General features: G+C 34.7%; 1 protein-coding gene across 4 annotated transcripts in view; it reads right to left on the bottom strand.

Moving 5' to 3' along the window:
* The window catches only part of LOC576433 (signal transducer and activator of transcription 5B), a 37,697-nt gene that overhangs the window by 4,877 nt on the left and 9,300 nt on the right, over positions 1-23,520 (bottom strand). Inside the window, exons 4-23 of one of the 4 annotated variants that reach the window (XM_011683407.2) lie at positions 21,404-21,490; positions 20,870-20,956; positions 20,001-20,082; positions 19,310-19,449; positions 18,634-18,785; positions 18,047-18,205; positions 17,655-17,723; positions 17,346-17,411; positions 16,837-16,884; positions 16,223-16,310; positions 15,604-15,645; positions 14,896-14,976; positions 12,139-12,231; positions 9,782-9,920; positions 9,204-9,271; positions 8,022-8,116; positions 7,337-7,476; positions 6,403-6,555; positions 5,822-5,894; positions 4,600-4,743 (exon numbers count right to left, since the gene is read on the bottom strand). In XM_011683407.2, coding sequence (XP_011681709.1) covers positions 4,600-4,743; positions 5,822-5,894; positions 6,403-6,555; positions 7,337-7,476; positions 8,022-8,116; positions 9,204-9,271; positions 9,782-9,920; positions 12,139-12,231; positions 14,896-14,976; positions 15,604-15,645; positions 16,223-16,310; positions 16,837-16,884; positions 17,346-17,411; positions 17,655-17,723; positions 18,047-18,205; positions 18,634-18,785; positions 19,310-19,449; positions 20,001-20,082; positions 20,870-20,956; positions 21,404-21,490 — 2,006 coding nt within the window. Of the gene's footprint in view, positions 1-4,599; positions 4,744-5,821; positions 5,895-6,402; positions 6,556-7,336; positions 7,477-8,021; positions 8,117-9,203; positions 9,272-9,781; positions 9,921-10,969; positions 11,063-12,138; positions 12,232-14,895; positions 14,977-15,603; positions 15,646-16,222; positions 16,311-16,836; positions 16,885-17,345; positions 17,412-17,654; positions 17,724-18,046; positions 18,206-18,633; positions 18,786-19,309; positions 19,450-20,000; positions 20,083-20,869; positions 20,957-21,403; positions 21,491-23,520 lie in introns of all 4 variants that reach the window. The other 3 variants (XM_011683408.2, XM_011683406.2, XM_776741.5) reach the window with 3 other exon arrangements.

Raw genomic sequence — 23,520 nt, 5'->3', positions numbered from 1 at the left:
TAAGGAAAAAGGACACAACAGACTACGGGTAGCTAGGAAAAACAGTCTCTGTCCTCATAGGCCTTCTTGCAGACAGGTTTCTCCCAGTGTGTCTGTGTGTGTTGTGCCCTTCTTCCATACACAAGCCCCTCAGCATAAGCATTGGTAGGACGAGTCCCTATATGACCCCCGAACTCACCAAGAATAACATGCTCCAGTGAGTTGGGCAGTAATCACTGACCTTCGTCCAGTTGATCGGTCACTGTGAATCTCTAGCTAGAAGTCACCGGTCTCCAGAAGGGGGATTCCGTTCCGCTTCCCGAGTTAACTTGCTGATCGCTTTCTGCTTCAACAATTTCTTCCAAAAAGTTTTCTCCCAAGCCCTTTGGTCAAGACACAGTTTGGACAGCTGCTTTTTGGAGTTGTGCAAACAGTCCTAGATGACTATATGAAATAAACTTGCCAAAATTTAATCTGGGTTGTTTCTAGGTCGATGTTGACAGAAGGCTATGAATATGTGATATGGTGCACACTCCATTCATCTTTAAAGTCCTTCAAATCGCCTCAGTCAATGAGCGGTGATTGACCTCTAGCTAGAGATCACAGGTCACCACTTGGTCAAAGGTCAGAGCTTACTGAAAACACTGCAGATAAAAAGACTTCAGAGAAGGTTAAGGACAAGGAATTCTGCTTACATCAAAGTTTTAAACTAATCATGTATAAAGTAGTATATGTACAACATGTAAATAGAAAGCTGCAAAGATCATAGTCTGAATGCAGCCCACTCTAATGACACAAAAATTCCCAAATTGAATGCTCATTAAATTATAAAAGCTTCTACAAAATGCATTTTTTTTTTGGCTGTCAAATAATTTCTTCAAGAATATTTTCTTTTCGTTTGAATTTCATTCTTTATTTGTAAAACAAATAATAAAAATAAATTATAATATAAATTTAAAAAATGACCTTTTATTAAAGAAAGTCATTCATTTATACATTATGGAAAATGGGAGATTTGAACTATATCACACCAAAAAGAGAGTAAAATATTCAGAAACACTTTCCCTATAAAAAGCAAAATAAATAATTCTAAATTTTGAAGATCAAATAACAAGTTTAATAGTCAAATAAATGTAGCGAAAAGGATGGTACAAGTTCAAAACAGAACACGCTCTGAAATAGTTGTCTTGAAAACAGTTTAATACTTGCACATAAACACAAAAATTAAATAAGCCTTCATAACAGTATGCAAGATATCAAAGGGTCATAAAAGATTGATTCCTAGATTCTCATCTGGGCATTTTAAAAAAGGAGCAGGTTATCAATTATCTTATTCTGTTCAGCCCCCCCCCCCCCCTTAAAAAAAGAAGAGAAAAAAGATGGGTACTGAAATTGAAATAACCTTAGTTCCTTATTCAAACAATCAGGAAAATTCCTATATTGAAGATGACATTCATTATCATAGGAGTATAGAGAGAAATTTGAAATACGAATGATGACCTTGGAAATTTAGTCTAAACTTGGTGTACCGTAATAATCTACTCATCATGAATTATTTTTAAAGAACACTTGTTACTTGAATAATACATTATTCATAAGACAAAGGATGAGGAGCTTGACAAACAACAGACAGAATAGTATTACTACTGAACCAAATGTTTTGTGGTTATTTTTTTGTATTCATTGATTACTACATATTCTATCTCTACAGGAGTGTCCAAGCAAAATGATACCACACTACTGAATACATACACAGAGCTCGTGAATATAAAGATATTTTGAGTTTGAATATTCTGTAGATGTAATTGCACTTAGCAGCACCTATCACTTAGAAATTTGATATAAGACAACATTTTTTGTTAAACCTCTACAATAGAAGATCCTTTTCGGCACAAATATCCCTTTTGTGAATACATGTACATCAGATCTATCCATACTTTTTTCCTACAAATTGTGTGCTGGTAATCAATGATCTACTTTTTCTTATACATATATATACCAGATGAAACTCTAATATGAAACACTGTTTTTTCTATGTCTTCTTTCTCTGAGCAAACCTTTCAAAAAGAGAATAATAACAATTGATAGACTAATCTCTCGCATAATTCTTATATGTATCTTCAAAACGATGTCATGTCAACAACTTACTATGAAAATCATCAAATAACTGATCAGAGCACTTTATCAAATTAGAATTATGATCCCTCTATTTGCATTTTGCCAAAATAAGTATCATTATCTTAATATCTAAGAACATACATTAAGCACATACAAATGACAAAACGTACTAGGACAAACATGAACACAATTTTAAGAGGAAGTGGAATTATATTGGTATCTAAAATCCTATATCAATAACATTTTCAAGATCATTCTGGAAATAAATATTATAAAAGAAAATATTTTGTATTTACTTCTTGCAACATTCGTGCAACAACAATGTTCAATTTCATCAGCTCGGCATGAAGCCAAACAATATTTAAAGCTTTCAAAATCAGGGGTAATACACTACTTTAACATCAATCGTATTGATGAAATTCAAATATTGTGAAGAAGGGTAGTCATTCTTGATAAAAGACTGAAATTTAATCTAAACATGTATTTAATTTACATGTTAATATATATTTAAAAAATACATGTAACATAGCACTCACATATATTCTTTAAAAGGTTTTCATAAATGTAACATCTAACAAAAAGCATTCTTGTTCATAACTCAATCAAAGGAATAAACATGCTTTTCAACAAGCTTTTAGAAGAGAATTCCACTTCATCTTTACATGCAAATTAACAACAAAGTGACCATGAGTTGAACACATACAAAACAAAACATATAATATTCCCTGTTCAGACATAACATGATAAATATCAAATATCAAAGGCAATGTGAAACATACATGTAATCAGAGAAACCCTACAACATCATAAAATGAATGATATAATTATCTATCTGCATTATTTTTGCTTAGTAAAGTTTAGGCAATGACATGTTTGCTATCTTAAATGCATTATTCAATAGCAGTTTTTTGAAAGATAAATTTGAAAATGTAATCACATTCCTTTATTTTTCAAATTTTCACACAATAGAGAACAAAAAGTTCATAATATCCAAATATAGGCTTAATTTCATGTACTGTACCATGGTCTTTCAAGGAATTTAAGTGCAAGAACTTGGCAAAGAAATCAATAATTGATTTTCTGTATATATTTCAGACAGTTTGGTAAGCAAGGTGTTAAAACATCATGTCCTTAGATTGCTATGCATACAATATTATTTGGTATAGGTATGGTAAACAAAATTGCACAAAGCACACTTAATTTTAAAGCCACAAAGGCAAGAATGGTGAAAAATAATTAATATACTTATTTCATTTTCTTGATTCGAAATAGATTATCATATGAAAAAGGAGACAGGCAATTACTAATTCAACACTTTTGCCAAAGCCTTCTCAATTAAAATCTAACCTATATATACTAGCATTATTAGCTAGTTGATAATAAATATATATATATCGAAACGATTGCATCGTATGATAAATAGATGTGTATAACATTTTGTCTTGATATACTTTCACATAAAAATTATATATCTTCAATATTTGTCAATACAGCTGGCTAATTCAATTTCTTATAGAAAAATATCTTTTGGAAAAATATCTTTTGGCTACATCATGCAAAAAAATATACAATATAACAACTTTTTTTCTAATATTTTTGTAGTTTCCTAAATAGATTCTTTTTATATTTCCCTACACATTACTGCAGCAAAAATGCATCATTTGTATCTTCTACATAAGCACATAACAAAATTTGTTGTAAACCCATGTATGAGGGCATATACTTATTACTGTAATTTTCTGAATTTTCCATGAATTCTCAACATGCAACTTAAAAAATGTCCATTAATTTGTTTTCCCAGTAACATTTGGAACTTACAACTCCTCTAGTCCCTTGACTAAGATAATGTGCTCACTACTCGCACATTTTTATAATGATTACAAGTGTTTCCTTGATTGATCATGAAGTTTTCATCACTTTTGGTAAGTTTCCTTTTTTCATGATCAAGGCTAGGAATATGCTTTCAAAGTTCCTGGTTATTTTTCCATGACTGCAGAAAATCTTGAGAAGGTTGGCAAAGGGCCTACTTCCTTGGGCAATTTTTCCAATTTTTATTGTCTTATCTTGTCTTGGAAATCAACATTTTCAAGACCTTTTCAGGTTTTCCATTACCGCATGTGCCCTCTAAAGGCTGTCCAAGGGACGTCTTTTCTCAAGTAATTTTTCCTTTTTTGTGACTCCTCCAGTCCTGGAAATTTGAATTTCCAAGATTTTTCCTGGTTTTCCCGAACTGTGGGAACTCTGTGAAGGTTGGCAGAGAACCTACTGACTAAACTACATGTAATTCTCCTATTTTCCTTGACCTATCAAATTAAATTTTCAAGACTTTTCCTGGTTTTCCACGACCAGGAAAACCCTGTGCAGTTGGCAGGAGATCTACTTCATAAAGTAATATTCCTTTTCTTTCAGATTTATCCAGTCCTGGAAATTGGAATTTCCAAGATTTTTCCTGGTTTTCTGTGTGAACCCTGTGAAGGATGGACAGGGAGGGGGCCTACTTACTCAAGGTTTTGGTCCATGGAGGTGGTGCCCACCATTCCATCACTGGACGACACCCTGAGGGATGAAGAGGTCATCAGCTGCTGGGATGGGGGTGACATGGGCTCACGGTTGCCCATCTCCTGGCTGTGGTGTTGGGGTGGTCCACTGTATCAGGAAATAAAGGAGAGAAAGGTTAATGAAAAGATATTTCTGCAAACAATCACAAACAAGAACAACTTTGTTATTCAAATATGCTGTAAATTTTTGTACATGTTTCTTATAGATTTAACAGTGATTTTCAGGTCAAATCATTTGCAACAATTGAACTGGCTTTTGCATATTTTTATCCAAAACACAAAAACAAGATAATAATGCAACAGCAGTGTTAGCTAATTAAGATAAGAAATGACTGCATTCCCTTATTTGTCTACACATCTCAATGCAGTTGTAACCAATGTGTCAACAAAAGGCTGCAGGACTTCAGAACATCATTAAGTGAAACATCTTTTGTTTGTTGGTACTATCCCAAATTCAGTAGGGGTAAAAGTTAATTCAGTGGCAGGAGGATAGTAAGCAAATATTAATCCACTACGAGGGTAATGGTACAAACTATCATCGCCGAGGTGATCTCGGGGGGCTACTATCATGATGGTAGCCCCGAGATCACCGAGGCGATGATAGTTTGTATCCATTGCCCAAGTAAAGGAGGTTAATGTTTGTTTTATATCCCACATCGGCAATAAGGTCTATTTAAAGTGAATTTTATATAATTAAAAGAACTGATTCTGCAGACAGTTTAACTTCAGCTAGATTTTACAAAGCGCAACATGCATACAATGTAACAAAGTCGATGCGCGCTCATTTGACATTGACATTTCGCGTAACCTACTTTGCTACGCGTATTCAATAACAAGTGGGGCAGCAGCAAAAAGTTCCCTTACAACAGTCCTATCGCAGGTAGATAGTACTTATCTATCTTTTATCATGTGACCTCGTTTAGACCGATCAGATTGCAAGATTCTTAGTATGCAGGATATAAAAATCAAATATACCATCCACTGAGAGGCTCCTGTTGAATTATGGATTCTCTGAGATGACTGGCATACTGCTATTTTCTCTTTTTTTTTCTTCAAGGGCAAAGTATTTTAAGTCACATAAACCATCTGTGGCCAATCCTTGCACTGGATTTTTTTAAATATAGGAAATACAACTTGTGTAGTGTAGTATGAAGCGATATTCTTACCCAGGCATGTGAGGGATATGGCTGACGAGTGAGGTGGGGACATAGCCACCATCACCCTGTGGAGGTACCTCAGCTGAGAAGAAAAACAAACAAAAACACAAATAAAGCAACTTTACAAGATCAAACTATTGCAGAATAGGTCTACAATGATCACTCTTTCATAAGTTTTGATACAACATACAAATGCATTGAGATATCCTGGCAAGAAAAATAGTTCTATTGAACTGGCTCTTAAAATTTGAAATACCTGGTCTTATGCATTTTGAATCACATACTTTATGAACATCATTTACCTACCTATGCCAGGCCAAGAAAGGAAAACAAAAGGATTTTAAATATTATTGAAAAACTAAAGAGAAGCACAAGAAATGAGGTATGTCCTATGTCATACATGTATTATCATCAATTTAATGATATAAATTACAACAAAAATGTCAATGGAGAATAATCAGTTCATTTATTAATTAGTTACTTAATAGTTTTTTTCTTACCAAAGCCTAGATAAAATACAAACATATAAGTGATAACTAGCCTTCAAAAACATTGGAAACCCTGTAAAGAAAGACTGTATGTCAACTTACGATCAGTGGTGTAATACTGTCCAAAGGCTGTGTCCTTTGGTTTGTCAGGGTAGAGGTGGGTCAGATGGCTCAAGTCATGGATGCGGTCCGCTAGAGAACGGATGTTGAAATCATCTGCAGTGAATGGCTGCAGGTTGTAGACCTGACGCTCTCCTGTAAAGAAGAATAGGAAAAGATGACCTACCTCTTTCTAGACATAGGATAATGACTCAATGAGTATCTCTGGCAGGATATTTTACAAGTGGCGATTCTGTATTTTTACTTAAACCGTCCCTGCATATTGAACAACACATGGTTGTGCAACAATTGCTTCATAATACAATTTTACCACTAGCCAAACTCCATACCTGACTTCCTTGTACTTGAATTTGCCCTTCCTAACTACTGCGCAACACATGCTCTAGTGACAGTTGCTCCATGACAAATATCTCACCCCAAACTTAGATTCTGGGCTCATCACTTTAACTAACCAAACTCTAACCCTAAACCTAACATAAATCCCAATCAAAACCAAAGACCTAACACTACATTTGTGAGAAAATAAAGCACAAAAGAAAGTTACCACAAAACATGTTGAATCATCTCTTCCATATTTTGTTACTGAACACTATTTACATGCTTTTTAATCTAATTTGATTTGATTTTGATTTATTTACCAACAGCTATACTTTTACATTTTGTACAATGATTTTACATATACAAGAAGAGAAACTATTGGTTGGTAAAAGGGGCCAGATAAAAGCACATGTGCTAGTAGAGCCTAGCCCCTTAAACAGCTAAAAAAAAAGTATTTTGGTACAAATCAGTTTAGAAAACGTAACAAACAAAAAAATAATGAATTTACTATTACGATCAAAACTTTAAAAAATAGGAATACTCAACAATGTCCTACAATATACAGACTAATAATGTAAAATATAAATCAATATCTAACCTGTATTGGCATCTTCTGCCAGCCAAGCTATGGTGATGCCTCCAATCTCCGAGTCACTGAAGCGTAGCAAGAAGCATCCTACTTGCTGGGACAGGAGAAGATCGTGAGCCATGCTACGAGATACAAAGCCCATGATGGATCTAAGAAAAGGAAGGGGAAAACTAGACATGACACATGTATCTGGTTTAATTGTACATTGGTGAGGAGAGGATGCAATGGAGAGAGGGTTTGCCAATGTCTAGTTCAGAGATGTGAAACATGTAGTCAAAATGATTTGAATCACCCATATACCCTAGTCAAATCTTAGTTCAAATCGACCAATGTTTGGCAACATCTGTGACTACATGGGATAAAGTAATTTTTTTCATTCAGTGTATTGTTGTTCTGGTATAAGCCACATTAGTGGGACTGCGGTATAAAGATTCTCTGGAGCTCAAAAGACATTGTGACTACATCACATACCCTACATCGTAATAGCTACAATAATTAATCTTATGACCTAAAATTTCAACAGAATAGCAGAGATGGTTACATGTCCCAATACGGTGAATAACATTTTTTTTTAATTAATACAAAAGTGAAATAAATAAAACCACAGAATACTTCCAGAATCTTATATGTTTAGAGATCATGTTCTTAATGCACCCTGCCGGACTTGCAACTAAACGAAAACCCTCAAACTTACCCATCATTCCATGGCCCTCTCAAGTGCTTCCGGGTCAGCTCTAGTACACCATGGAACCAGCGCCAGAAAGTAAAGGTACGATTTGGCAAAGGGTCCTAATAAATCACACAAAAAAAAAATAGTACGATACAAGTAAACAATATTCTCTTCTCGTATAGCACAATCATATTATTATCTCTATGTACTCTTAAGGGCTTCAGAATTGTCGGATATTTAGCCCAAGCAACCATTGTCATTGCCCAGTGTATTCAAGTTAACCGACTACATACTAGAGTTGAGAGTAGCACATGTACATGTCTTGTCAAGTGACATTAAGTGATGTGCCACAAACTCTGCATCTCCAAGTTAGCGTTTAAATTACTCAACTAAAACACAAGCATAACAAAATATCATCAGGTAGTTCCATCTTACAATGTATATAATACCAATTGCAAACTAATCCAAATGGGGAAAAAAAAATCTAGACTTTAAACATCGTTGGTGAAGATGCAGTGCTACCAAGGATAGAGGACAAACATTTCTTTGACAGTGTTTAACCAGCTCTTACATCTACCAGAGAAAGACATTGATATTAACTGTCATAGTTAAGACCCATTACAAATTGATTCTCAATGGTTGATTAACCATAAGGTATTTTAATCTGAGGCAAAGTAACTCTTTAGAGAGGGTTTCATGTTTCCATGTAAACATGCTTCAAATAGTTTTCATCCTGAGCTACATAAGTCTTAAAGGGATTGGGTATCTTTGCCTTAGATTTATTAAAAATTTTGGATTTAGCTCATACTGCTATCATAATTATAAACCTTTAGGTCAGTCAGGAATCCCATGACTTTTGCAAGCCAATCAACTGTCTGATTATCAAGATATTTATGATTGGAATTAAACATTTCAAAAACCGTTTTCCCAACTGTTTTTAGAATATTACAGTCTAATGGGGAAAATGAGTATGGTGAAACCGGTCACTCAAAGATGTTTACTTTTTTGAGGCACTTCTTGGTCATTATGAAGCACAATTTGTTTAGGGCTTCAATATTACACCATATCACAGACAGTGATAACACTAAGGGCTGTGCATCTCAGATTTAACATTGTTAAATGATGCCATTAATACTCGACAGTTGAACAGAATTCTGATCACCACTAAATGGATGAACATTATCAAGGACTCTCTCTTAGTCTTACCCTGTTGAAGATACTCCATGTGATGTAGACATTGGAGAAGTCCTCTGTTTGGCCAACATTGTGGTCTGCTTAAAGGTGGGCAAGGAGATGGAGAGAAGATAATACATCACCTAAGTACATGAACATCATGTGATCCAGTAGACCAGTTACAATATTGTAAGAATTGTATCTCTACTACTGATTAATTGTTTCAATTATTTTCCATAGTATAACGATTTAGTAGAAGACAAACATTAGAAAAAGGGGGGGGGGAGCCGGGAATACATTTCTAACTTCACCACAAATTTGATTAAAAATTAAAATAGCTTACTGCAGCATCATTTACGGAGACAGCTTTCATTTCTCTACAAGGTTTTATTAAAAGAAGGAATTAATGCACATGATATAACATTTTATTAAAAGAAGAAATTAATGCACATGATATAACATCTGTTATATCATGTACTTCCGAAATTTGATTTTCTATTTCTTCCTCATTAAATTCACAGGATATACATTACAATTCAAAGATTTGTAGTGTGGGAAAAAGACTTTGGTGAGCCAAGCTCAAGTCCTGAAGAATCCCATATAACACTTACGACTAAAAGCTTTCTGCGCCAGATAGAGCAGATTAGCATCACTCAGGCTACGCCCGTTTGCCAGCATAAACTTGGAGTTGAGGGCTCGGCCCATGTCTGCGAAGGGAACACCATCGGGTACCACAAAAGGGACTCGTCCCTAAATAATAATTAGACAGAAAACATTGATTTCATGCAATCCAATTTAAACAATCATTTCAGAGGCATCAAAATGCTGTAAACCAAAATCTTTTGCAAATTTTAACAATGCTAAATTTCAAGGAAGAATGGTTTTAATTCATTGTCCTGTCTCTGTTAAATTTTGTGGCATAAAATCTATGCAAAACTGAACCACTTGGAATTTGTGTGAGTTTCATACATGCAAAATGTTCTGGTTTTACAATTAAACGAAAAAATTAAGGACCAGAAATAATTCTAAGGGGAAAATAAAAATAATGTAGGTTTTGGCACTAATTGGATGTGCAATTACAGCATTTGCACAAAAAAATGTCTCTGCATAAAGTAATGAACAGTGTAGCAAAATACACTGCAGCTATGGCTGATAACAATTCTGAATGTAACTTAGATTTCATAAATGTTACTTTCAGGTCATGATCTTTAAAACTTGGAGAAATCTGTATTTTGTATTAGATATCACTCAACCAAACAATGGACAATTCAACAAAAAAATGAGGGCAAAAAAATTGAATGACATGATTAAAAAGAAAGACTGAGAATGATGGTACACTGTACTTACCTTTTTTTATGCACTTTCGGTTTATTCACAATTATTAGCAAATAGAGCATGCATAGTTAATAAACATGTGAATATTCTTTCACATAACCAGCATCATGCAACAATATTTCAGAGCTTGCTGCTAAACTGCTAATGAATGACTTTAAAAACTCATTGAAATGCCTTCATCTGATCTAATTTGTTGTCACATGAATAAAGACAGAATTCATGTTGTAATTTAATTTCTTTAAAACCAGGTATTTATTTCCTTTGTTGGAAAACAGAAGACTGCCTCTCGTATCATCTTTGGATGGCATAGGCATTAAAAATCTTTTGTTCAATATTTCAATGACACAAATACATATGCTTTTTGGGTTTAATAATTCTGCGATTACTTTAAGATCTGTATTTCCTGTTCCTCTCTAAACATGGAAGAAGAATACTAAATGACTTGATCATAGCTTGATACTTACAGAGCTGGCAAACGCATTGTCCCACAAAACTGTGGCAAGCGCATTTGACTCCTGGTTTCCATGAACTATGACAACCACGGGCAGTGACATAGTCTGATCATGCACGCAGAAGATACGGTTGCCATAGCGACACAATTAGCAGCGTAGATGGTGGTGGTCGTTTGGAAAGGCACATAGGATGAATTGGAGGGTAAGGGGGGATGGCAAGTGACAACAAAGTGTTAAAATATACATCATGCAAGGAACACGAGGCAGAACCCGTTCCTCAATGTTTGCATTGACTGAAGTCAGTCTCACAAAACTCACTTTACAGATACATTATGTTTCATGGTTATAGAATTAAGCTGATTGACATACATGTAGGACTCCATGCAATGGCAACGAAACGTGTCTAATTGGGGTGGAATTTCTTGACTTGTTACTGAAAGGGTTAGTAGAGGTGTTTACGCTGAAAGCTATCCATACTCATGTGTTCCCAAAATGGACAAGAAGAAGAAATAAGAATACAGGAATGAAGAGAAATAATGTAAAGGTGAAACTGCAAATAAAATCACCATGCGTCCATGCAAAACTGTAAGTAGAAAATAAAACTGAAGGAGTAGTTGAAAGGTTTGGAAAATTCTGTGGATACAAAGAATATTCAAAGACATTTCAGAATTGGATTTTGAAATGCCACACGCTTACAAAAAATTGAAGATAACAGAGCATACTTTTGCAAGCCAGTGAAAAAAAAAATATAAGATAAGCTTGATAATATAAAAAGTAAAGACATATTAAGTAGATTATGCTGCATCCTCTTAAGAGTAAATGCAGATTATTTTATTTTCTTCAGACCCCAACATTAATAGGGAAAAAGATATAAAATACTTAATAATTGGACGAAAAAAGGGCTAAATTAGATTGGCTGTTACATGTCTGGCATTTCAATACCCAATACTGAATGGTACAAGCAAATGAAAGGGAAATGGTAGGCTGCTCCACTAAATGGATGGTAAAACAAAAGGTAAATGGAAACATATAATGAAGACTAAAACCCACATGCAAGATGACATCACAAAACACGTTTGATCCACAAAAATCTACTACAAGCATTTACAAGGTCACATTCACAAAGTCATTCACAAGGTCACATGTGTAAAGGTCCACGGAGGTCATTCCCCTGAACTTACTGATTCACCAAATGCGTTATCCCAGAGAATAGTGGCAAGAGCATTACATTCCTGGTTGCCATGGGAAACGACAACAACTGGAAGTGACATAGTCTGATGCCAGAATGATATGGAGTATGAAATGAAAGAGTTATGATTGAGGATTTTTTTTAGGATGGGTATTAAAGTAGACACAAAGATAGGGGACCCATTACAATCACACAGGTATAACCAATAAAAAGGTTAGGCAGGTTTTTGTACAAATGAAAGGTAAATAGGATTAGTTCAACATGGGGGGGGGGGGGGGAGAATGAAGATGGAAGACAATGGTACGATATGATAGAGGAAAGGGGTCAACATTAAAACAAAATATATCATAGAACAAAAAAGATATGTGGGTTAGTGTATTACATATTAGAAATAGCAACACAAATATAAACAGGTTAGGTAAAGATATACAGATAAAGATTGAATCTCATGCAATTGAGAATGAGGGAGTTAAATGAATGATATGAATTAATGGCAGTCACATTTAACATGAAGGGAGAAATGATGATTTGGGGAAAAGGAAGAGAGGGGGGAGAGAAGGCAAAGAGAGAAAAACCAAAACATAAGCCAGTGATGTTCGGTAAAAGACAGCTTTGAGAATGAAAAAAAACTAGGGCTCTAAATTCTTGATAGAAAACTGTTCACTTCTACATGAGTGAAGAGCAAAGGAGCATGAAAATCATTGTCAATGGAACTTGTGGAAGGGAGAAGAAGTATTTCCTTCAATAATACAAGATGTTACAACAGATATTGCTAGTAAGTAGAGAGTAAGTAGAGAGGGCGCCCTATTGAAATCTTTGTACAATGTGTAGTATTGTATACTAAATTCTGGTTTCACAATATCAACAGAGACCTGTTTGAAATATAGATTACACTTAAAGTAGTTTCAAAATGACAACCCATGCCACAATTCACATCTTTAAATCATAATTTGGGGGGCTAAATTATTACCAGTGGTTTCAGGTCATACCAACAGGTAATTTCCTAAGTCATTGGTAATCCAAACAACTAATCCAAATATATTTATTTATCTATTGCTTTGCTTCCTTGGCTATTCCTCTAGACTGTACTTCATAGTATTTTATTTTTTTCTCAGAAAAGTAAATGCTTTTTATTTGTCTACACTTAAAGCTTTGCTGGTTGACGACTTCCCTCTAAATACTAGCAATATCAGACCTCAAAATAAAATAATCAGAGGGGAGACCAAGCCTAAAAGTACCTCTAAAAGGGAAACCCCAAAACAAAACAGGAAAAGGTTCTTCAAGGTAGAAAAGGAGGAAATGCAACACACATTTCCTAAAGAAAACATCCCTCAAAACAAAATTGTGCGTGGATGATTAATCATCTGTTTCTTTTAAGCAGAAAACCTGAAGGTCACCATTGAAATTAAACCAAGAAACTACATGTTTTCCCATAGCAGTTAAGTGTCACCTCTTAGTGACGTTTTTTAGTTATATCTTGAGCTAGACTGATATGAATTACACTTTATACATGAGCATACAGAGTCAAACGTACAGACCATTTCAAGTCTATTCTAATGAAGTATATTGTGCCATTCATGAATAGGATTTATTTAATTGTAAATAATCATTAAATCTTGAGTTTGGCGATGCAGTCTGAAATTTATAATCATTATTTTGGTGTAAAAATTGGCTTTTTGAATCAATTTATACACATTCATTCAAATGATTTATATTTCTTTTTCTTCACTGTAGGGGTGAAAAAATAAGAATTGTGGCCACTTTGAGGATATTTAGACCTGAAGACAACTCTGAACTGCTATGGGGTTAGGGTATAGAAGCCTTACTCTGAAATAGAATAGCCCAAACACAGTTGTGGGAGAGTGTTAAGGATTTAGAGCACTTAGTCAACCCACACCAATGATTATAAGTCATTTATATTTTCTGCTCTTCTCTAAACCAAAACACAGTAAAGGGATTTGCCATTGCATGGAGTCACTAACAAGTACAATTATAATATTTTTAATGTGCATTGAAATATCACTTCTACTAATCTAATCATACACATTTGAATACACATTACAATATCAATTACAAATTGTACAAGATAATTTCTAATCATTATGTTGGTATTTCATTTCACATAACATTTATATAATTCACTGAAATTTGTCACTGAAAATTTGTATTATCGATTGCCAAAGTATTGTCAAATACATGTATATTAAAAGTTATAATGAATATGGTCAAGTTCAACATTAATAGATTCAGTCTAGATAAAAATAAATATCAATTCCAAATACACCTTGAAAATCCCCTTTTAATCTACATTTTGTAATGTTAATAAATATTAAATCATATAACTCATTGCAATCCATTTGAGAGATTGTGCAATCAAGTGAAAAATAATGTGCACTAACTTTTGGTGCCTTCTTTGCAATATAAGGAAACCAAGATGAGTGATAACTAAATAATGTGAAGAACATTTGCTTAGTCTTAAACTAACCCCTTCTGTGCTACCAAATTTTGGACAAATACCATGGATGAATTTTCAAGAGTGAATGCTTATTTTATTGATAAATTGGGCATAAATATTTTTCTTGGAACTCAACTTCATCTTTAAATTCCTTAATTTCAAGGCAGAATTTGCTGTTACAGCACAGAAAGGGTTATCGCCCATCATGAAGTATCCAGAAAACAGAGAAAACAATCCTTTCTCTATTTTGAAGTAACTTTGTTATAACACAAAATAATGTGGAAGCCAACTTACCCTAACTTGGAAGACAAGTTCACCACTCGCCACAGAAAATTGGGACTGGAACAGGATTGTGAACTTCTCCTCGGTAACAAACTGTAAACAAAAAAAGGGGGGGGGGGGAACAATATTTTAGGATGAATCAACCACAATTTTCCCTGAATGGCAGTGAAATCATGACAAATAATTTACAACCACAAGAGCTATTTGATCAACACGATGATGGCTCTCCATGCCATGGATTTTTATCTTTTACTGTCATAAATTTTTTGTTTTAGTAACAGTGAAGGTGTCCTTATATATTTTATTAAACACATTTGTAATTCAGACAATGGCTGCCATTCATAAATTGTAATAAATCATGAATAAACATCTCATCTTCATCTAACAGGCATATAAATGGGAAAATGTAGTGGGTACTTTTTCTCTCAAATATGCTAATTAATCAAATATTATTTCCTGTTTAGTATCGGTATGCATTACAATGATTATGAGGCTGCCAAGGAAATGCAGACCACAAATTTTAAAAAAATATGTTTCTCGTTCATTGATTGTTCTTCTGACGGGAGTGGATTGTGCAGTTGACATACCAGGTACTTAAATTATTGGCAGGGCCTAATCCTGTTTGTCTTTTCTTTACATTCATGGGTATCAATGTATTAAAGCTCGCAAAAAGCATAACAATCTGCAAGGGAACAATATGTTGTGAACATCTTCTCTTACCTCAGATCCCCTTCGATCTGCTCTGCGAATTCTCTTCAGTGACTGTGCAAGAAAACAAAATTAATAAAGTTCATCCACTGACATATATCACACAAACATGTGTTTTCCCAATATTCATATGCAACTCAATAGCATCTACATGTATGTATGTATGCTAAAGAACAACATACTAAGTCCCTAAACCAGCAAACCTATCTGATATTTAATGATAACTTGAAAGAGCAATTTCCTTTTAATGGATCAACTCTGTTTTAATGTACCAGCATATTGAAAAGGACTGGATGTGCAGCTCCACGTATACTTAACTCTGCATAAGTTGAATCTGTTGGGACTGCAAAAAATGAGTTCGACTTATGCAAACTTTGACACAGGAATTGTGTTTAACCTGTTCTGCATAGTTTGGTCTGAAAAAATGTATTCGATCGTTGAGGAAAAGTTTGACTTGTGCAACTTTGAGTAATGCAAAGTTTACCGTATTCAATTCTAAACTGATGTCGAAAATAAAATGTTGCAATAACATCTACACATTTGAATTAAATGTTAAAATGATCAGTACATTTTAGCTGATTATATTAAGATAATAATCAAGATGCGCTGTGTTCGCACAGGTGTATCTTACCATGTTTCTGAAGGTGACATTGAGCACTCCGGTCTCTCTATGATACTCCATCACACCACAGTTGTTCAAGATGTCTCCGCTCGTCTCACTAGAAAATACAAATTTATTTCAAACAAATCAGGATTGAATACTGCTAATCACACATAGCTATCAAAGCATATAATATGTCTCTCTTGTTTCCTCTTTCAGTAGAGAAAGTTATACAGTCAAACCTGTCTATAGCGACCGCTCAAGGGAAACACAAAACATGGTCTTTCTAGACAGGTTCCTTTATTACATGTTTCAATGAGAAACCATTTTCAAGGGGAACAAAAAATGTGGTCTTTGTAGACAGGTGGTCACCAAAGCAGGTTTGACTGTATTATAGATGTATTTCATGCGTGAAGAGACTTTGAGGCACTTATATTTGAAACAAAGACATGAGAACATTTTAAGTTCCTTTTCTAATTGGAATCTTGGAATGACCAAACATTTCAGAACTGGAGTTCCAAATGTTGCATGGTGAAGTCATTTATAGTTTTGTGAAATCAATGTAGAAACCAGTCAAAATTTCAAGCACTTCATTCATCTATTATTTGTTACTTAATGTGAGGTTATCAAACTGTTCTACTTACTTCCAACTTGATGTCTCACTAGCTAGCACCGCCTTTGCTTGAGATTCACTGTGAATGTTACAAAATATATAATACAGGTCGACAGAACAAGCTACTCGCCAACTATCACTCTTCATTTTGTCCAATGTTATTTTTGATAAACCTAACATTTCTTCTCTTGGTCTGCTTAGATAGCTAGCAACCGTAGTTTAATCAGTGGCGCGTAATCAACATACATTAATACAAACTTTTCAACTAAAAAGAGCACAGAATGCACGGTATGAAATGATATCTGTGGGAAAACCATATAATAGGTAAGCTGTCACATTGACAAACTGCCCTTTACATACAAGTATAAATGAGAAAGAATTAAAGGTAACAAACATTGGTAGACTATAAAGGGAAAGCATGGATCAGAACAATCAATGCCCAGGTGAGGTGTCTATTGATTGGCACAAACGATGTTCATCTTCAATTTGCTCAATAATGACCTCAGTGGTAGATAGAAAAACAGATGATTTATATTTTACCTGATGATTGTAGCTTTGACTTGAGGAGGGTTCATGTGTACATTGAGCTTGCCACCAACTAACAATCTGAAAAACAAAGATACAAAATAAACATCATATTTACATTTACTCATTTAAGAAGGAAATGGAGTTCACTGCTACTGTCATCATTATTTGCTTAAAGCCTACAAATTCATATTGTCACTTAATTTAGTAACATTATAAACACTTACATGGTTTCTACAACATATGTACTACTGCCATTATCATAACTTTGATCACAAAACAGCATAACTATCATGACAAGACAGAAAGGAGATCAATATTTACCTGACAGATGCTGAGAATCTAGTCTCTTTCTTCAAAACCTGTGGGGGCTGCTTCTCAATGATGAATGTACTGAAAGGAAATCAAGCAAAACAAAATGAAGATATAAAGTAAGATTTATTGCTGCATGTACAAGCACATATTTCTTTGTATTCTCTTGATTGATATCGATATCCCTTTTGATTTTGTATCAATATCTTAATAATCAAACAAGAATTGTAAGTGCTTTGTATCTCATAAATTTTATCTTCATAAACAAATCACACTTGAGCACTTATTCTCTAAATTCAAATTGCTTCCTATAAACTGGGTACAACATAGTTGCCCCCAGCTCAATTCATAGTAGGCAGTGAAACCCACTCCACTTTATAGAAATCCTGTCACTGATTGCTTACCTAGTAACAAGGGTTGAAAGCTGAGCCATGAAGCAGCGATTAAGCTCTGGTAACAGGTCTTGTCCATGAGGTACAGGAATTGGCAGCTGTTGTCTGAGTAGTTCTACTTTCTTCACTTGTTGTCTGTTGTGCCAAATCAGCTCAGCCAGAGCCTCACACCTAGAAAGTCACAGAACAGGAGGGATATCATTAGGTGTACTTTGTATGTCAAATCAGGTCAGTTATGTCTCTAATCAAGGATTTCATCTGATTAAAAAGCTAACGTAATGTATTGATCCATCACTGCCACACCTGAAACACCTCATTCTGTGTGAAGACTAATATCTTTGAGTTTTTCATAAAGTGATTGATGACTTCAGGTCCAGACATCCCCCCCCCCCTCCTTCTATTTAGTAATTTGAATTCAAGATTCAGCTAGTTCTTACCTCCCAAATGCCCCTCAACTCCCTTTCCTGTCTTTACAGCCCCCTTTATAGCTCCGAAGTTAATGTATTGATCCATATCACTGCCATACCTGATAAATTAGATTCTGTGTGAAGACTGACACCTTTGGTTGTTTTTAAATAATTGTGTTGCTTCATGCTTACCAGCACTGTTGTTGATCAAGGGTGCCCTCTGGAGGTCCACCAATACCAGCCAGCTGTTGCTGTCTCTTCCAACGGATGAGTTCATCTTCCAGAACTCTGCTCTGCAGGATCTTCAAGCTGTACAATGTTTTCCTGTGCTTTTCAGCCAAGTCCTGCCATAACACAAGGATGAAGATGATGTTAAGATTTGTTTAAAGACAGTAACTAGTGCCTTTACAAGAATTTCATAAAATGATCAATCAATAATTTCATATTAATTTGATATAACGTTCACTATAATATTTATATAATGTGTTATATGATGGGAAAATATTTAAGCAGATAGCATTCAATCCTTTCAAGGCCTCACAATATCGCTCTTTCCATCTTCACTTCGAGACACATGCATTTATTTCAAAGGAGCTTTTATACACACAAAAGTCCTGTAACTTTCATAATATAATTTTGTAAATCTAAAAGATTGCCCATTTTTGGTTACAGAATCATGACAACAAATATGTCAATAATTATCCACAAGTTGCATTCTTCACAGAAGTATTTAAGGTTTATTGGTATGTATATGGCAGTCCATTACACTTTTAATAAACGGTATTATCATTATTATTTTCTTTATGCATCATAGCTCTTAAAATGTGAAAGTAATTTTGTACTTGATGTCCCTGTCATTGGCACCTACCATTCTCATTCGTAGCAGTTCTTGTGCCTCTGTCTGTAGCACCTGTTCTACTTCAGCTTTTTTCTTGCGTAGAGAGACTTCCTCTGCTCGTCTGTTAGGATCACTCTCTGCCAGAGAATTGGCCAGCTGGTTCAAACGACCTGATTGAATGCAATGGAATATTGTAGCTTTAATATCTCTGTCAATGTGATTTAATGATACTCCATTTTTATCAAAGCCGCTTCTCTTTCAATGGATTTGGTCATTAACAAGCCATTTGATCTTTATCATAGGCATGAACATAACTCATGCATAGATTTCAAACTATGTTGGTATAACTTGGTGGACAAAAAAAAAAGAATGTTTAACATACTGTTTTTTTAAACATTTTTTTAACCACCTTGAACTCTATTCACGTTTCAATGCCTCCCCCATTCCCTCAACTTACTATACAGTGTACCTTCTAAATGAAGAAGAAAACAATGACTTTTAAGTCATGGAAATAGCACATTGAGAGGTGCCAAACATTACTTTTTTTTAGGTTACTAATATGCATAACAAAAAAGCATAGTATTGGAAACATCAAATGACACTTATATTCCATCCATATTTTGCATAAATGAACATAGCACCATTTAAAACAGCAATATTTACTTTGGAATGAACCATTTGAAAGAGAAAACAGAAATGTCAATTATTCTCCAAACTTTACCTTGAAAGCGCAAATTTTCCTGGTATTGAAAGACGAACATTTCCTGCTTCTGTTGGAGATTGCTCAGGTCTTCTTCTGTTTTCTGAAATAATTAAGCATATTTAATCCATTTAAATGCCACTTTATAGTGCTAGTGGAAAATAACTTGAAAAGCATCAAAAGTTTAAAAGTGTATTGCATTGTATTGTTGATTTTTTTCTTAAAGGAGAGAAAGCACATCGTCAAGTACATGTATATAGTTGTTTTCAACTCCATTCTGATTACTTGTCAGACCTAATATCTGTCTCATCAGCTAAAAATTGTACAATGAAGATGGGTCTTTTCGTACTCATTTTTGTAAGAGAGAAAGGATGTAGTCTTAAATACAGGAATACATAAAAACGGGTTGTCTTGATTAGCTTGTAACATATCCCACGTAAACCTACATATTTCAGAGAGCCACATATTTTGAACCATATGAAGCATGAATAAAAACATACAAAAATGCTAGATGTTTTTCATGATCCAGATCCATTAGTAAGTAGGAGTTAAAAAAAAGTTGCTTGACCCTTGTCATTAATTTTTATTACTTTTAATATACCATGTCTTTTAGGAAGAAGAAATTTCTACAGGTAGGTACTTGATGTCAATTTTAACCACAAAGCTGTCTTGTTGAGCACCAAAGACAATTAATCATTTATGGGAAAATTCCAAAGGAATCAAACTGAGTGTTGTGTATTTAAAGCAACAACAAAAAAAAGAGAACATTTGTGAACACTGCATGTGTGTGTGTGTGTGGGGGGGGGGTGGGGGTGGGGGGAGGGGGTGGGAGGGATAGGGAGAAGTCACATGGCTGATAATAATGATAACAATCTTTAAAATAGACTTACCTGTGTCATCATTCTTATGTTGGTAATGTTTTCTGTAATATCTTTGTTGCATGGTGGGGCTTGAGGAGATTCCACAGTTCTGTTCTGCTGCAAAACAATAAAGAACACCAAAATTACACACATACATGTAAGCCTTTTTCCACATTTCTGTAATGATGAAGCACTAAAAACTGAATTGAATCCTAATTTCATACAACTTCATTAGATTAACTCTCTATGATACAGTATAAAGTAAATTATACAAATTTATATGGGCCACACTTTTCTCAGGTTGCATCAGCAAAATTTTGGAATAAATTGAAAAACTGTTGACAATTTTAAAACATGTCTGAAAACATTTCTTTTTTAGAAACAATTCCCAATGCCAACTGCAGAATGTTTCTCACTTTTTTCAATTCTTTTTCTTCTTTTTTCTTTCTCTCCATTACAGCCCATAAGGATATATTTGTGATATATAAGTATGAGCTATAAGTATGGTATATCATTATTATTATATTTATCACACAGTTCTCCAAAGATCTACATTGTACTTACCATTGAATTTTGTACCAGTCTCTCCTCACTCTCTAAACAGTGGTTAATAAGCCTGACAAAGGCGAAAGGCTGGTTACTGAAACGTTTCTGTTAAAAGAAGATATGAATACACAGTTTGAGTTTGGTATATACTATATAGATTGACAAAACTTATAATACCACTTATAAAGTGATCAAGAAAATACTCTTAAAAATAATGGCTGGATCTCTCTTGTAAAACTTAATGAAGTGGTAGATGACATGTCTGTTCTGTATTTAGAGTACTTGGAAATGTGCATTGATTGGAATTTGCAAGCAAATCTTATGTAAGGACAGTTTAATCAAAAGTTTGTACAATTAATGCAAAATAGTTGTACATACATACATGCATTCATTCCTTTATCATAAGTACCATAATGTGACATGAATTATTGTTTGAGGCATGCTTCCTAATTTGTTCACATACATGTAGTCAAGTGGAAGCAAGGTATGTTTGAGTGACATTTTTATTATAACTACAAATATGCATGTATAATGTACATGTATGCCTAGCCAAAGACTAGACCTCCTGAGTCATTACATGTTTTGGGGCCCTTTTCCTTACTTTTTATTTTTATTGGAACAATAATTCTTCAAAGATGTCACCCAATATCACTAATGATTATTTTTCTTGTTGAGAGCCTCAAGGAATAGTACTATTATTTGCATTCACAGCATGATAATCCCCTTTGAATCGCATCTAATGACCACATAATCCCAAAAGGCCTGTCTTCATCAGCTCGAGTTTGCCAAATGATCTGCTATTTGAACTATCCGGACGCAAATAAACCAGTTAATTTACGTCTTCATCAGTCCGCAGTTGCAATTAGCAGGATATTGGGTCAAGAAACCATCCCGAGAAATCTTGGTCTTGTTTCCAAAATATCCTGCTATTTGGGAAATAGCGGGCTAATTTGCACCCATCCGAGCAAGTTTGTGATGAGCGTATCGGTCTGGTGAAGAGGCAATTTCGAGCTTCAGGATAATATTGTGTCTGAAAGTAGCAGGTGATTTGGCAAACTCAAGCTGATGAAGACAGGAGAATTGTAACATCCATCCTTAGCAGGAGCAAAAAGGTGGAGTACACATATCTAGAAAATACATCATCACAAAAACATGATACCAGCATGTCTCCTCAATTTCTTGTCATCATCCAAGTAGGACAGAGGGACCATAATAATAATATTAATCACAAGTACTCAAGGTGCAATGGGGAAGACAAGTTAAAACAAGGAAATATACAATGGCTGAACAACTCAGGATAGAAGGGAAATATACTGGAAAACAATTTTGAGTGAATGAGTTTTGAGGGTAATTCCAAAATAATCTACATCTGAAATCTTGCAAGATGATGTTTCCACAGGTAATTTGCAGTACACTGTATGTGCAAATGACCAAAGTGCCCCCAAGAAGATTTAGAAAAAGATGATTGTACATGTACATGTAGGTTACTGTTTGGGAGGACTGTAAAGCACTTGGGTGTGTATCCATATCTTGACTCTCTTAACATAGGTTCCCCAGTTCCATCTTTGCTTAGTGCTTACATCCTGGAACAAGGTGTTTTGTCCACTTTTGTCTATTTTATTCTTAATCTATCTTAAAATGGGGGTAAATGGCCACCTAGCGATGATGGGGTAATAGTTATTACAGGACCTGCAGAAAGACCTATCTAATACCCTTTTCTAACTGCACCGATTTTCATCGGATGCATCCGGACGCATCCGATGAAAGTGCCAGGTAGAAAGCAACAGAGGAGAAAAAGGCGATTAAATAGCCGATGAAAAGAAGAGAAATAGGCGATTAAATTCTCCTGCTCTAGAGCAGGAGAAATTCTCATTCTATCGGTGTGACACCGATGAAACGTGCAGTTAGAAAACGTTCGGGAGAAAAGGGCGATTAAAACAGCGATTAAAATGGTCAAAGGTCGCAGTATACGCGCACTTTACCGTAACCAGCTGTGTTTGTTGACTTATGGTTGAACAAGCTGCATGCTAGCTAGATGGAGCACGGGCTTAATAATTACGTAATAATTCTTCACTTCCGGCAAGGGCTCGCCACAGCGAGTAAATTTTACCGGCAGTTAGAAACCGACAGGGGGA

This window comes from Strongylocentrotus purpuratus, unplaced genomic scaffold, assembly GCF_000002235.5.
Source record: "Strongylocentrotus purpuratus isolate Spur 01 unplaced genomic scaffold, Spur_5.0 spur5_scaffold_6, whole genome shotgun sequence".
In the NCBI taxonomy this organism is placed as follows: Eukaryota; Metazoa; Echinodermata; class Echinoidea; order Camarodonta; family Strongylocentrotidae; genus Strongylocentrotus; species Strongylocentrotus purpuratus.
The sequence above is the reverse complement of the archived record's forward strand: the minus strand, read 5'-3'. Positions and strand labels throughout refer to the sequence as shown.